This window comes from Cricetulus griseus (genome assembly GCF_003668045.3).
Source record: "Cricetulus griseus strain 17A/GY chromosome 1 unlocalized genomic scaffold, alternate assembly CriGri-PICRH-1.0 chr1_1, whole genome shotgun sequence".
In the NCBI taxonomy this organism is placed as follows: Eukaryota; Metazoa; Chordata; class Mammalia; order Rodentia; family Cricetidae; genus Cricetulus; species Cricetulus griseus.
Window position 1 is genome coordinate 184,149,929 of NW_023276807.1, and position 15,751 is coordinate 184,165,679.

General features: G+C 43.3%; 1 protein-coding gene across 1 annotated transcript in view; it reads right to left on the minus strand.

Moving 5' to 3' along the window:
* Grid1 (glutamate ionotropic receptor delta type subunit 1) overlaps positions 1–15,751 on the minus strand; it is a 692,044-nt gene that overhangs the window by 277,771 nt on the left and 398,522 nt on the right. The window contains exon 5 of the mRNA XM_035452799.1: positions 2,027–2,080. Within this exon, the coding sequence (XP_035308690.1) occupies positions 2,027–2,080 (54 nt within the window). The remainder of the gene's footprint in view (positions 1–2,026; positions 2,081–15,751) is intronic.

A 15,751-nucleotide genomic window follows, 5' to 3' on the forward strand; every position in this document is an offset into this window, starting at 1 on the left:
GCTGCCTCCAAAATACCTGGGTGCCTTGGAGTAAGGAGTACCCCCAAGGAACCTCATACTGTGGTGTCTGAAGTTAAGGCCAGCCCTGAAGAGGGAGTCAGGCTGGAGAGACAGGGCACCTTGGGGATGGGTGGGGATACAGAAGAGGGAAGTGAAAATCTTTAAAATGTTAAATAGTAGGTTTCTGAAGCCTGGCCACAGAAAAACACTGGCTATTCACTGTGGAGGAGTCATCCCAAAAGAAAACCAGCGCCAGACATTTGACTTCAGGGACAGATGTGGAATGCTTGCTTTCATGGGAACAAAGGACAACGGGCTTTGAAGAGCCTGCAGAGAAGCAGCAAAGCTCAGAGAATCAAAACTTGCTGAGGATCAATGGAGCCTCAAGCAGGTTCTGAAGAGCAGGGTGGGGGTGGTCACATCCCCTCTCCTAATTTTACCAGCACAGTGATGGAACTGCCCAAGGGAAATGGGCAGCACCTTTTGTCTCCAGCTGGCCTGTGTAGATGGAGAATTCATAAGATGTGAACTCGTAGAGGAAAGCCATCAGCAATAGACCTGGCAAGCAGCTAGTGTGTGATGCTACCTGAGCCATTTTTAACAGCAGCCACCCAAAATGGATCTCAGCCATATTAGCACTGAGCTAATGAAGAAATACACATCATAAAGGAAGAAATTACCCACATAATAAACCTTGGATCTTCCAGAATGAAGCCATTAGAAATTGATCAGCTGAAGGCTGTATTCCCCCCCAATGAAAGCAAAACCAAGAAACATTTATAGGTCTGCTCTCACTGAACAGCATGTGGCGGTCACATCGGTTGCCCTGACTCTGCTTCCTGAAAGGGTATGTGGGCAGAGAGGGTTCTTCAGAAAAGCTGGGGATCACCCTGTTGCGGTAGTTTCAGCATAGGTCAGCAGGATACAATTTCTAAAGAGTGAACAGGTAAAGCCCTAATGATGCCTCATGCTCCCAATCACCCCGAGGCCAAACCAGTGGGGTGACCAAAAGGCACTTCCTACAAACCCTTTTTGGGTGGGTGCACTATGTATACACCCACTGACTACACACATGCACTCTCACATGGATGTACAAATGGACTGTTCATACACATATATTCTTACATACTTATACATCCATGCATGCATCTGTAAACTCGTGTGCATGTGTATTATTCATATACATACATTCTCCCAATTATACAAATGTGCACTCTAAATTCATACATACATAAACACTCTTCTACATATATTTACATACATACAAAACTCACAAATACACACAGAGACACACAGCTCACACGCATATATATTCAATATACTCATATGCTCAAACAACTCACACACATATACTGATACTAAACATTCACACATACACATATCCACATACAAAAACCTATACATACTCTTACAATACATACTTGTACATATAAATATTTATACATACACATATGTACACAATTCAAACACATGCTCAGTTATACCATACCACATACTCCCATGTATAAAGCTCCTCATACATATGTACATCGATAGATGTAAACTGTTACATTTTCACACATGTACACACTTAGAAAGATAAACACTCCTGCTTACACTCAGACATTCACATAACACTCTCACATACTTGTAATATTCTGCATGACATAGGGCCTCTATCCTCTCCTTATCCCTTTGTCCTACCATCTGTATTTATTTTATAACCTGACCTCATCTCCCAGGCCCTGGCTCCTAACTGACTATCAGCCTCACCTCATCCCCTTTAACTTAATTCTGAAACCACTTCTCTGACAATTGATATTCTCATGAACTGGATTCTTCTGCTGGACCCCTCCTGTTCCAGGTCAGAATCTTGGGAAGCCAAGGCCAGCTCTCTGATGTCTTGCCTTACCAAAATGGAACTCCAGGATCTGTTCCAGGCCCCAAGTCAGGATTAGACTTGAAAGGATTGTTCTGAGTTTTCGAACGGGGCAGCAGGGCAGTGGGGCAGGGCATATCACACCCATCACCATTCTGGGGCTCTTACCTCATTCACAAATACCCAGTGACTGTCCTTGGAAGCCAGGTTGGTCTCCACAGCCTGCAGAGAGAAAAAAGAATGTACATGAACAGAAGCAAGGCAGAAACTGGCAGACACACAAGATGATGGGCTGGGATGAGGTTTTATAAACATTGTTTTCACAGAATCTTTCCTCACAAAACATGCAATCCCCTTGGGGCTCACTCTGGCTGCTTTGGCCACAAGAGACACCATCTGAACACAGATGTCTGATTTTACCCTGTCCTTCCATGCTCTCCTGAACTGGCCAGTACCAATATTAGAGGTCCTAGTCCTACAGGCATCACAGAACACAGGTACAGTCAAAACCTCCCTTCCCCAAGAATGTGTGCAAATTCCTTTCCAAAGGAACACTTAAGGATAGTATTCATCATTACACAAAACTACAGAAATAGGAAACTGACATATTGAATTTATGACAGTTCATCCAGCGGCGCTGAGTGACACCAGTAAAACAGAAGACACGAGCTAACCTGTGATATTGCTTTGCATTAGTTTAAGGATCCATGGAGTTGGGTTCTTTCCAGTTATTGAAGACAGACACATTCCCACCATCTCTCAGCACTGCTTTGTTACGACACTTGCCATTGCTGTGTGTGAATGGCTACCACCTTACTGTTTCCTATTATTTATATTCTCTGCAAGGCTGGGTGGGGACTCCACAAGATTAAGATCTACATCTCTCAGGCCACAGCTGTGTCCCAGAACTTTGCTCTGACACAAACATATAATAGGCATTCAATCAGCATAGCCTGGCATATGAATAAGTAAGAGGCAGCAGCAGAAAAAAAATCCAGTTCCTTGTTTTGTTTTCATTCTTTGAGCTTGTTTGGCCATGGGCCTGTTTGCTTTTGTTTTTATTTAAGAAAGGGTCTTATATAGCAAAGGCTAGTCTAATATCCACTGTGTACCCAAGACTAGCCTTGAACTCCTGATCCTCCTGCTTTCGACTCCCCAGAACTAGGATTATAGACATGCACCCCCATGCCTGGCTCTCTTGCATGTGTTTATGGGGGTTTTCTCTCTCCTTGAATTAGAAAGCCAACAGACAGAAAGAATTGGAAGGGACTGGTGATTTGCAAGCATGTCCTGGAAGAATGCTTATGGTGAACATGTGCCAAGAACTTGACAAGCACCAGGCACCGTGCCAAGCCATCTATGAACCTGGGAAAGAGCTTTCAGATTTACTCCTTTTCTTTTTGCATTTTTTTACATTTTGGTAATGCAATTTTTATTACTCTTTTGATTTAAAAAATATAGACAAATTAAGGTGCTTAATTAAACTCACTCCATAATACTTTCTCATTTTAAACGAATGTGCTAATGTGGTAAAAACTCCCCATTTATTCCTCCAGATTCATCCACCGGAAGCTGTCTGAAGTGGCCCCTTCCAGATATCATTTGCCCCTCTCTTGTCTGCAAAATTATGTAACCCTTGAAGCCAGAAAGAAAAATTCAGAGGATGAGGTCCATAAATGTCCCAAGAATTTCATAAGAAGCAGAGATAAGAAGATGATCACATTAATACTCGAGAAACTCACTCTCATTCCTCCATTTGCTCACTTCTATCCTGTATCCTTTTGTCACATGAGCCTTACCCAATTAACATCATATTTCCTGGGATAAACATGCCCCTGCCCATCTCAGGAAGGAGGCTCTGGATACTTATGCCCTTGGAAGGAAATGAGCGTCAGAGAGGCCAAAGGCATCTGTGCACCATCGTGCCATATACAGAAACACTTGCCATCCCATTCTGCAAGTCTGGAGAGCCAGTCTGTCTTAGGACAATCATATAAGTCCCAAGAGCCAGTGTCTCTTGAGGGCCCTGAACTATGAGAGGTGAATGGAGAGTACCTTGGGGTAGAGTCTTGACCACCCAGCCTAGAGTCAGTCCCCCTCTTCTCAACATGCAGACTGCCACAGACGTCTTTAGTTATCTAAGACCACACTGATTAGAAAAAAGTAGAGGAATATGATCTAGATACTGGGCCCTTGCTGAATTCAGTCCCTAACCTTTCAGCATCCCCTTATACTCATTTGTTACATCAGCAACTTGCATATCACATTAGCATATAACACAGAACTCATAAGGTCCCAAAGGCTGGAATGCTAAACTGAATTTCAACAGGAGCAGGTCAATGAGGCTGAACTCAAAACAAAAATAGCAAATGCTGAGATAAAATTTGAATGCAGTACAGCAAAGACTAAAGACTGATGAAAAGGCTGGGAGTAGGGGCACTGGTTCTACCCTTGGTGTCTATCTAAGTGAGCCACCCTAGTGATAGAAGAAACCACTTTCTAGATCCCAGTCATGAAGTGAGACATTTTAAGCCAACAGCCACATAAATAACAAGGTACTCTTACTGGGAAGGATGGTGTAGATGTCTAATCAAATGAAGAACTGTCTTGTGGAGGAGTCCAAGTGGCTCTTTGTAGCATTTGAGAGTGGTTTTACAGTGAATGGCTCTAGTAATCGAAGACAATATACACAGAAGAAGAAGAGGTTTCTACCTTTCCAGGCAGAGCAAATAGGCTGCCTCAGGGTAATGAGGCCCACCAGAAGTACCCCAGTGTTGTCAATGTCAGTAGTGGCTTAGAAAGCTAGTAGTGACTTGGAGAGTGACCATGGGTGAGAAGCATAACTCCATGCAGAACTGGCATCCACTTCAATAATTCCCAAGTCAGGCTTCAAGTAAGAAGCCCCTAGAAATTTTTTAAAACCCCAGGCCCCAGACTCACTATAAAGGGTCTAACTCACTGAGAGCAGCCACCAGCATAACACCATCATGGTTTCCAAGCTCTGACCTGCACCTTGTCCCTGAGATCTCTCCCATAGAACCTGTAGCTCTGAATCTGAAGGTACAGGTGCATTTTTCAGCTGAAAGGTGCCAGCATTGCCAATGATCATGGCCAGTTGCTGGGAGATCCTAGGGAGTGTGCAGGAACATGGTTTCCCAAAGAAGTCTTCCTACCTGGTATCAGACTCAGGCATGGAAGATACTGGCAGAGAGAATTGATCAGAAAACCCCACAGGATGGCTGGCCAACTTCCCTGTCCTACTTTCCCTCACCAATTAAGCAACAGCTAATTTGTTAAGCCTCTTTTTCCCACATGAGATAAATAGCACTTGGATACAGCCTTTTTTCCAGAGGGTACAGCTCACACAGAGACTGGGGATAGGTGGTAAGAAAGGGCAGCTACTGCAGAGTGAGCAAAGCCACACTTGCCTCCCTTTGCAATTAGTGCAGGGCTGCCAGCTCTGTGGGATGAGTCCTAACAGCTCACAGACCAGAGGGCTGGGTCCCCACCATCACTGCTGGTTTTGCTTCTAAATGCCAGCCTCTCCCTTTTCCTCCCATATATGTCTGTGGCAGCGAGAAACAAGTCCTTCTTTCATCATAGAGCAATTGTGGCATAGGGGAGCCTTTCCTGTATGCTCCTTGTGTCACCTCCCCAAGCACATTTTTGTGACCCACAGCACTTGAGTACCAACCATGTTGTGGTTACTCTGCCTAAAGTCCCTCACATCACAATGGGATATTTAATTACCCAAACTCTCTGTGTGTTAATTCTCAACCACCAACACCCAAAACTCAGGCTGTCAGAACTGTACTTGGCACTCATGATTACCTGGGAATTTACACCCTAGCCAAGAAAGAAGGTGGTCACAGATGTAGAACCCAGCTGTCTTGTTCCCTGACGGGGATGTCTCTCAGTGTCATCTCAGCTGTTCTCAGAATCCAGCTACAGAATGAGGTCACCATTATGTCACTTGGCGTCCTTCATTTCCCCGTTCCACATCTTCAGATACATGCTGGCTTTCTTGCTTGAATTCCTCTAGGAATACTTAATAAATAATTGCCATCTGACTTCCTCCTCTCAAAGTCTGTTTCTGAGATCCCAACCTGAAATGAACAGCTCTAGCCTGGGGTAATGTTAAGAATGAAATGGTTTTACGTGCTATTTTGCCGGTCTAGGAAGGCGCTCAGTACATGATTAGTCATTACAAAATTCCTCCTCATTCCTTCCCCTTGATTCTCCTGCCTTGTAGTCATTCCAGGGTCTCTTCCATCATCATTCCAGACCTCTTCCAAGTGCACAATTTCTCATACTTTCCTTTCTTCACTTAACAGACAAGTACTGTCATCCATGACTTGGCATCTGTCTTGATACTCTTAAACACACAACTCCACTAAATGTCATGTCTCTGCTGTGAGAGGGTCAAATAGTGATTTGGAAAAAAAAAAGTCAATGTGTGCAGCCTTGAAAAGTGGTAGGTGATGTCTCCTCTATGTTCTCAGAGGCCTCAGAGAAGCCCAGCATAGTACCTCTCCTCTCTTGCCCAGAATGGGATTCTCCAGACACATGGTACCCCAGGCATCTACATAGAAAAGCTGGCTCAACCAGGTAAATTGATAGCAGCACCTATATCCTGAAGGTGTGTATTTGGAGGTGTAGGTGAGATAGCCTCATGCTCAGAGACAGCTTTCTCATTTACCTTCATCAAGTGGCAAATTGGTTAGGTTTCTCCCTGGAACTGACAACCATGGCTGTTGGTACATACCATCCTTAAGAAAAAGCAGGGTAGAGACCTAAGTAACTACAGGAGTTACACATGGACCTAGGCAGGACCTAGGCAGGTCTTAGGTCCTAGTGAACACAGAGGGATTGATACAGTGACCCCAACTTTGGCCCAATACACATATCCTACTACATTGTCATGACTCCTGCAAAACTGACGATTTTCCTTGTGCCTGACTAGTGTGTCTTGTCAAAAACAGGAAGCACAAAATTTATGGCACAAAAGATTAGGAGATACGACTTCAAAGGAATAAAGTTTATTTTCTTCTAGCCCTGCTGATCAGAGAGGCAGCAGAAGACGGTGGTAACAGATAAAAGGAACAGATGTGGAGGTTGACACAGACAGATGGTGGAAGGAGGCATAGTATGCAGACACATGCCCATATATGTTTAGATTTTATAGACATACACATTGACACCCACATGTCATCCTTTGGCAGTGAAAGTATGATATCATAGGTAGACCCTGGTTAAAACAGCAGAAAGTAACTGTCCTTCCCACCCCTGGGAAAGCTAAGTATGCATTGGAAGGTGTCTCCCTGCTCATAAGCAACAGCCTAATGTGAACCTCCAGTATTTTTTTCCCATGGCCAATTGCAACATTACAGTATACAAAACACATGACTTCAACACACCATCCTGTGGGCCCACTCAGAAATGAGACAAGTGAATTCTCTTCTGGCCACCCTGCCTCCATAGAGAAAGAGATTCTGGCTGCATTCCAGCTCTGGACAGAAAGCAGTTCCTGGGCATAGCAGAAATGGCAAGTGTCAGGCATCGTGCCTGGATTGAGGCTGGAGAGGGTTGACAGCTGTCCCTTGATTATGTGGTGATGAGGCTCAATTTCACATGGGAGCAAGAGAACATGGGTGTTCGGCACACTATAGGATGCACCTCCAACCTGGACACACTTATGTCCTTAGTTATACAGAACCAAATTTAAGGCATTTCTAACGACAGTGGGGGCCTGCTTCTAAGCCTCTTCAGGGACACTTCAATGCAACCTCACCCCTACATCATTTATTCTCAAAAATCTAAACAGGTACACATTTCACATTGGAAAACCAAGAGCTCAGTGTGAACTCAGATTTTTGTAGAAGAGTGTTCAGAAAAAAAATGGATTTGAATGCTAACTAAGTCTGATTGCTCAAACTTCAGTCACATGGCTCCCCAGAAGGCTAAAACAATTGTCTGAGAAAGTATATTATCCTGCAAACTTAGCCCATGTCCCACGACAGTAGAAACAAAATAAGGAATTTTTTTTTGTTTTCATGTTTATTTGTTTGCTTGTCTCATTTGGAAGCAAAACCATTATATGCAGTAGTGCCTTCATCCTCTAGGCTAATTTGTTCTCATAAGCTCAAGACCATTATTCCACTGGTGTTCTTAGGTGTGAGCCCGTTTCCCTTTATCTTGGCCTATAGGACTAGTAAATGGAGTGGAAAAAACTCCACATGGAAGCTTTCCAGCTCCATTGCTAAGGGTTTATTTTACAAAGTACAAATGCCACTGATAATTTATGTATGCGTTAATTGTTGGCCACTTATCTAGGAACCCCCCTCCCAACACTGGCAACCTGGGATAATGAAAGCTTGTCAGCAATTAGCATCTTTTTAAAACCTAACTCTACCACTTGAGAACATTCCCCCCATGGAGCCTAAGGCCTGGCACTCTCCCAAGGACAGACATTGAGCTAGCTTAAAGACTCTGCTGCCACTGCAGCGACATGCTGTTTAGAAACAGTTCTCCCATGCAATGTCACCCACTGAAAGCATGATCTGCAACACTCGGGGATGGTTGATGATGGCTGAGTTCATTGATGTAGGAGCCTGTTTACAAGAAAACCAGCTAAGCAGCCACCATGAGTCCTGAGTCTCAGAAGCTATGTCCTGAACAAGGCAACTGGAAGTAGCAAATATTATGAATTACCTGGAGCCACTGTACCCACCCCAGATTCTTGTTGGCTTTGACAAAGAGTCTAAGACTCAGGCCCAGACACTCTGTTTCTCTTAGTCTTGTCTCCAACTTCTTTGGATCTTGTCTTCACAGAGAATGTATATCCTAGTTTCTTTTATTTTGTGGAAATGGAACACTCTGGCCAAAGCAACTTGGGAGAAGAAATGGTTTGTTTGGTTTATACTTCCATCAATGAGACCAGTTGGGGCAGGAATGCAAGTCAGGAACTTGAAGCAGAAACCATGGTGGAATCTGCTTGGTGGCTCATTCACAAGCTTATGCTTCCCCTTTTGCAGCTCAGAACAACCTGCCCAGGGAATGGTGCCTCCCACAGTGGCCTAGGCCCTCTACAACAGCCCCCTGCAAACATTTCTACAGGCCAGTCTAATGTAGGCAACTCTTCAATTGAGCCTTTGTTCTCAGTAAATTCTAGGCTGCCACAAGTTGAAAGTGAAAGTGAACTAAGAGAATCCTAAAATTATTCTCATGGCTTCTACTACTGGATCCACCAAGGTCTGAGATGCCGCAGAGAAATCTTGGACACACAAAGGTCTTTTCAAGGGTCCTCCCCTGAGTTTTCAAGCAGGCAGCCCTTCCTGACTCACCTGGTGTGACATATTCCCAATTTACCAACATGTCTTCTAGAGCTTTTTCCCATTTATGGGGGAATCTAGCCAAATTGAGCCCCAGGAAAAGTTATCCTGCATGGAGCAAGGTAGGAGAGTAAGGGTCTCAGAATATTGATTATGTTGATTTAGGAAAAAGAAATCATAATGGACTCCATACATGTAAACTCGAATAGAGTGGAATGTATTCTAGTCTTATCATTACTTTGACTCCATCCACTCTGTTGTCCAAGTTTGAGATAAATAGCCAATCCAAACTGGACAGAGGGTAGGAGTGTCAGTTCCCAGCCTCCAGGGGAGGAAGATTCATTACCCATCATTTGTGGCTCCTTCAGATGCAATAGAGACAGGTTCTAGGGCTACGAAGGATGTGGAATTTACTGTAACAAAATGAGAAATATGCTACATGTGGACAATTTATGAGGAAACACTAATATCAGCAGAAAATGACATGGAGTCTGCTTAAAGGCATGATCTGTTTAATAAGATCAACTAGGAGAAGTGGAGCCAGGCACCACCAATGAGTATTGGCTGATGGATACTTGGACTTTAATCAGTGATCTATAATCCCCACCTCCTGCAGGGCACAGAAACCAAATAAGGCTGTCCATGCTCTCACTCCCATCGACACTCAGTCTGTATCCTGAAGGGAGGCCACAGGAGCCTGGCTGCTCTATCCAATCTTGTCTCACAGATGAACGAGCAAGGCTTTCAGGCCCTTGGCCACACAGATGCCGCCATACAATTCCTTCTGAGGACCAAAATCTACAGTAAAACAAATCACTTCTGGTCTTATTTGTGCCCTAATCTGGTTTAGCAAGGGCAGTCACCAACATCTGCAGTGTGGACTATGAGCAGTCAAATGACTTGGTCCGTCTCCACTCCAGGGCAGGGAACACAGACCTTGGGTGGCAGGTGGCTGTTTGGAGCCATTTCTAATACATTTGCTGTTCAACTCCAGCTTCAAATGATTTTTTAGAAACAAGCAAAGCAACGTCCAGACTGATTAGCAATGTTTTCATCTCTCTCTCATGGGTATTTCCATGTTCAAACTGGAGCTTGCAAAGGCACTGCTTGCATCCAAAGACTTGCTGCTTGCTCCAGGTACCCACAGCATCAGATGCTCTTGATGAAGCCTACAGGGGAATGTGTGGCAGGACAGTCCCTCCTGGCACTGCTGGATCACATCACACACCAGATGCCTGTCAGCCCCAAAGACCTAGACCCCAGATAAGGCTATTTACTAGGAAAAAACAGCTACACTGCCTCACTATGCTCAATTAAAATATCAGTCTTTATCACCATGACCCCTTCTAATCATTCACAAGGTTATTCTGCAGCAGCTCCTAAGCACAGATCTATTTCCTTTCTCAATCCAAATTGTTTTTAAAAGATGGAAGCCTTAGAATACTTTTTAAAGCAATAAAATTGGAAGTTGTAATTCTTTACCAAGCTGATAAGAGTTGCCAGGTGTAATTTGTATTCTTTTTCATGAGCTGGGTTTTGTAGCGAATGGAATATGTGTGTGTGTGTGTGTGTGTGTGTGTGTGTGTGTGTGTGTGTGTGTGTGTGTGTGTGTGTGTGTATTAGATGTATATGTATATGTATATGTATATGTATATGTATGTATTTCTTTTCAGTTCTAGAGACAAGAATGTTTTCTTCCTGGCTGTGTTGGGGAAGGAGCGCTCTGGCTTAGGAAAAATTGGGAAACATACCCCTGATTTGGGCAATCAGAAAAGCCAAAGAGGTACCTGTGGATTAGTGGGAGGTTACACAGGGGTCAGGGACACTATATATAAACTGCAGTTTCACATAGGCAACCTTGGTGCTCAATTTGAGCCTATGTCCCCAAGCTGACCAGGAGGTCATGCTAGAGCTCAGAATTCTTGGTGAACATGGAAAAGATTTTCCAAATTCAGTGAGGGAATGTTGGGAGAAGGAGCAACCTCTTTTCTTTAGAGCGCACGATATAAGATGCTGTATTGTCATACATACAGCTATTTGCCAAATATAAAGGGCCACACAATTGAATTTTTGAGCTGCAAATGGCTTAAGGGTTTGTCAAAGGCCCCAAGGCGCCCCCCCAGAAAATCTAAGACACCCTGCATTCAGCCCCTAGAGCTAACAGGAACATAATCAGGTATTGGGTAAGCTTAGGTTTAGTCCTATGTGGTGTCCCCACCAGCTAGAGCAGCCATCTCCAGTGTCCCCCCAAAGCACCTATAAAGGTTCCACCCAAGGATGCGCTACTTGAAAAAAAAATGAATACCTATTTCCTAAGGAGACAACACACTAGTCCTGGAGGCAAAGAGGCACTGAGTGCTGTGGGGATGTCCTTGAGTCATATTCACATGTTGTGAACAAAGATTTGGTTCTGAAGTTATTCAATGGGATGAAACCTCTATGGCCCTCAACTAGAGCTTCACTTTCACTTCTGGGTGTATTAACTAAATCATCACCACTGGCCTAGTCTGTTCCATCTGGTCAATGTTCTATGTAAATATTCTACATTAGAACTGCATCCTGCCTCACACATCAGGACAGGAAGAAGGTACTTGTATCTGCATATGTAGATTGGAAAGAAGCCTTGGGACTATGCAGCATCCTTCCCACGGGATCTCCTTCACTGCTCCAGGCTTCAACACACCTGCTACCCTTTGATACAGATAAAGCATTTCTCTGCCTGAGAACCAATTGTTTGCCAATTAAAAGTGCACATGGTACATCTTCAAAGCTGATTATTCCCTGGCTCAAAATCGGAGGCAGGAGTAGCCACAGCACAAGCCAAGAGTTATTGCCTGGAACACTGACAGACCCCGTCTGCAGGGTCTTACACTGGGCAACAGAGCCTATAAATTTGGAGTTTGTGGACTGTATTCCAGGGACTAGAAGGGTTTTAGGAGATGGAAAAAGTTTCTTGTTAAAAATGAGAAGCTGTGGCTAGAGAGATGGCTTAGTGGTTAAGAGTGCTTGCTGTTCTTCCAGAGGACCCAATTTTGGTTCCAGAGTCACCCATACTGAGTGACACATGACTGCCTATAACTCTAGTTCCAGGAGATCTGACACCCTATTCTGGCCTCCACAGGCACCACATACACATAGCATATGCACACAGATAAACATAAATAAAAGCAAAACATGAAAAGTCTCTTTCAAAAATGAAAGCATGTGGTTAGTACATGCCTGTCCCTCCTTGAAAATCACAAAGCACAATAGCAGCAAGTCTTCATGACACAGAAATTTGCCAAATTTGGCTTAACCTGCTGTCCAGCAAACTTCTCTCTTGGGATACTAGATTTCTTTGTTAAATAAACACACTGGTAATGCACTGGATACTAAGGCTACCAGAACAGAGGGAACTAAATTGATCCCTTGTCTTTAGAGACCCCGAGGAAGAAATCAGGCTGGGAAGTACCCAGTCAGATATGGAGTCCAGAGACATAAGGCTAGCCATGATGGTGAATGTAACAGGCATGAGAGGAATATTTGGAAAATCAGTTGAGAGCAGTTAACAGTGGTCTAGAACAGTGATGAAGGGGCCCACAGCATGGCAGGGGCCATTTGATGGAGAGGAGAGAATGGAGTTTAATATTGAGGGAATGTTGTCCTTAACAGAAAACCGACTAGGGTTTGATGCAGAAAAGGAAATCTAGCATAACTTCTAGATTATTCTTTATTAAAAGAGAAATCAGATTAGGCTCAATAAGGAAGATGGTGGATTCAGATGTGACTTCCTAAGGGGACAGGAAACTGGACAAGGCAATCTTAAAAGTCTGGGAATGATAAGTAATCGAGACAGTGAGCAGCAAATGATAAAGGTTCATAGGGGCAAGTGACACAGTACCACCTTAGTCTGCAGAGTCCCCAGTCTTCCACACACATTCAACTTCAGCTGTAGGACTATGGCCATGAGAACTGAAAGCCAAGCTGGCAATGGCAGGAGAGCAGGAGCCACACACCCCTCACCACCTTTACAGGCCACAGTTTCTCCACTACTGCTTCACTGTTTCTAAGCTGCCAGAGTCCTGGTGATGGTACCCTCTATACCCAGCTACATAATTTTCAATCACCAATGATGTATTTATTAACTTATAGGCTATCCACAGCATTTGTACATGCACACATACTTCCCATATATAAACTGTACTGATACAGAAGGTGCTTGGGCCTAAGAGAAGACTTCTCATTTATCTTGTGATTGCCATTCTGTTGAAAGTAGCCCACTGCTCTTTCTAAACTCTCAGACCATTTCAGATCCTTCTCATGCCTTTACCCTGGAGTCACCAGTAGAAATATTATTGAGGCTAGCACAGTGTGTGATCAGAAACAGGTGTGAAGACAAGCAGAGCCCCATACCTTCTTTTTCTTGTTTTCAAATCCCCTTTGTTCCATTTTCTTCAACTTGAAAGGCAAAAAGACAAGACTGATGTCTGGATCTCAGTGTAGTCTCAGATTCTGGGGGCAGATCCCCAGAACTCAATACCACTGGTTTGAGAAGAAAGAGAAGGCTAGCCCCATGAGGTTATGTATATGATGGTAGTAGGTTTTGCTACCTAAAATTAGAAACCTTGATTTGTGTACCTGTCATCAATCTTTTGTATCGAACTTAATCTCCAGTGTAACTCTGTCAAGAAATGGACAATTAAGAAGGGTCTGGGTTCATGAGCACTCCACACTCATGAATAGATTTATGTTATTATCCAGGAAGTGGGATCCTAACAAAAGCTGTGTCTTTACCCATATTCTATCTATTTTCTATCTTCAACTCTCTGCCAAAGAACAACACAACATGAAGTGCCACACTGACTACAGGGCCCTTGATCTTGGATTCCAATGCCCAAGCTGTGAGGAATACTTTTATTTTTCTTTCAACTACCCAGCCCATGGTATCACTGTGGCAACATAAAGTACATTAAGTCTGTGTTATGCAGACTAGATCTGGGATGACTTAACTGTGTCCACACCATCCAGCATCTGACAGTCCTCTGGATCTCATTCTCTAGCATTCTGCCCACTTTGTTTGCTGCCCAATAATTTGAATATTTTTTTATTTATTAACTCCAACTCTGTTTTAAAACTTTGTGTCAACAATAGGAAAAATAACACTTATTTTTTAAATCTGAATATTAAATGCTGGCAATACCAATGTGCTAAATCAGAACATAATCAAATGTTTTTCAAAGTGAGAATAAACTGAGTAATTGCAAGGCACAATGTAACAATTATAGACAATAGTTTATAAACCTATTATTCTATATAAAATCATAATTTACAAAGCTAGTATTTCTGAAATTCTTTAATTTTAAGAAGGCCAGATACTGACAAATGATAGTTCCTGGTCTGCCTGCCACCTGGTGCTGCTCTATAGAGACAAACATTGTAATTCTTAACTCCTCCTCTGTGATTTATTTCCATATCTCTGAATCATACATAATCATATTCATATTGCTGTGCATGGTTGATCCATTTTAGACATTAGCATTATCTATTATTCTCCAGATATGATAATGAGGATTTAAATCTCTCCTACAAATCTTCCTTCTCATTCCACCTCCCAATATTTCCAATCTAGATGTGTCATGATTTCTAAATTAAATCTGCATTACTGTGTTTACTCTAGCACTAGTCACAGTAGTCAAGATGTGGGGGTCAATGTCAAGGTCTATCGGGAAAGGAACAGATAATAAATGTGTGTACATACCACACCATGCAATTCAACCCATAAAGAACAGAACCCTGTAGTTTGTATCCACATAGATTAACCTGGGGAACATGCTAGGTGAAATAATCTACTGCCCTTACTCATGTGGAAGCTCAGGAAGTTAGCTTCCCAGAAGTAGGAAGAAAGGGCCTGGGTGGATGACTCAGCAGGCAAAGTGTATGCTACACAAGGCTGAAGAGCTGACCTAAGACCCCCAAAGCTCATGTAAAAATCTAGGGGTGTCAGCATGTACCCATAATCCTAGTGCTGAGATACAGAGGCAAGAGATACTGGTGCTCGCTGGCCAGGTAATGAGTAGGTGAGCTCCAGGCTCAGTGAGAGGCTTTATCTCAAGAAATAAGACTACTAACACTGATATCTAAATTCCATGTATGTGCATACTGGCACATACACATACCTGTACACACATACACACAGAGAGAGAGGGGAGAAGAAGGAGGGAGGGAGGGAGGGAGGGAGGGAGAGGATACCAGAGATATCAGGAGATATTAGTCAAAAACCATACCTTTTTATTTAGATATAAGTTATATATACAGAATAGCAAATACAAAGAGGCAGGAAGTAGGTAAGTGATTGCCCAGGGCTCCTAAGGAGGGGAATGTAGGACTGAGGCCAGGTGATCTGAAGAGAGAAATGGGGAATGGCTATTAATGGCTTCAGGGCCTCATTTTCATGCTCTAAAACTGATAATGGGATGATGCATGATTCTATGAACCTGCTAAGAACCATTAGGAGAAACAGTCTAAGCTGCTGGTGTGGACTGGTGTGGGACCCTATGGATACTAAGAACTACTAGGATGACTG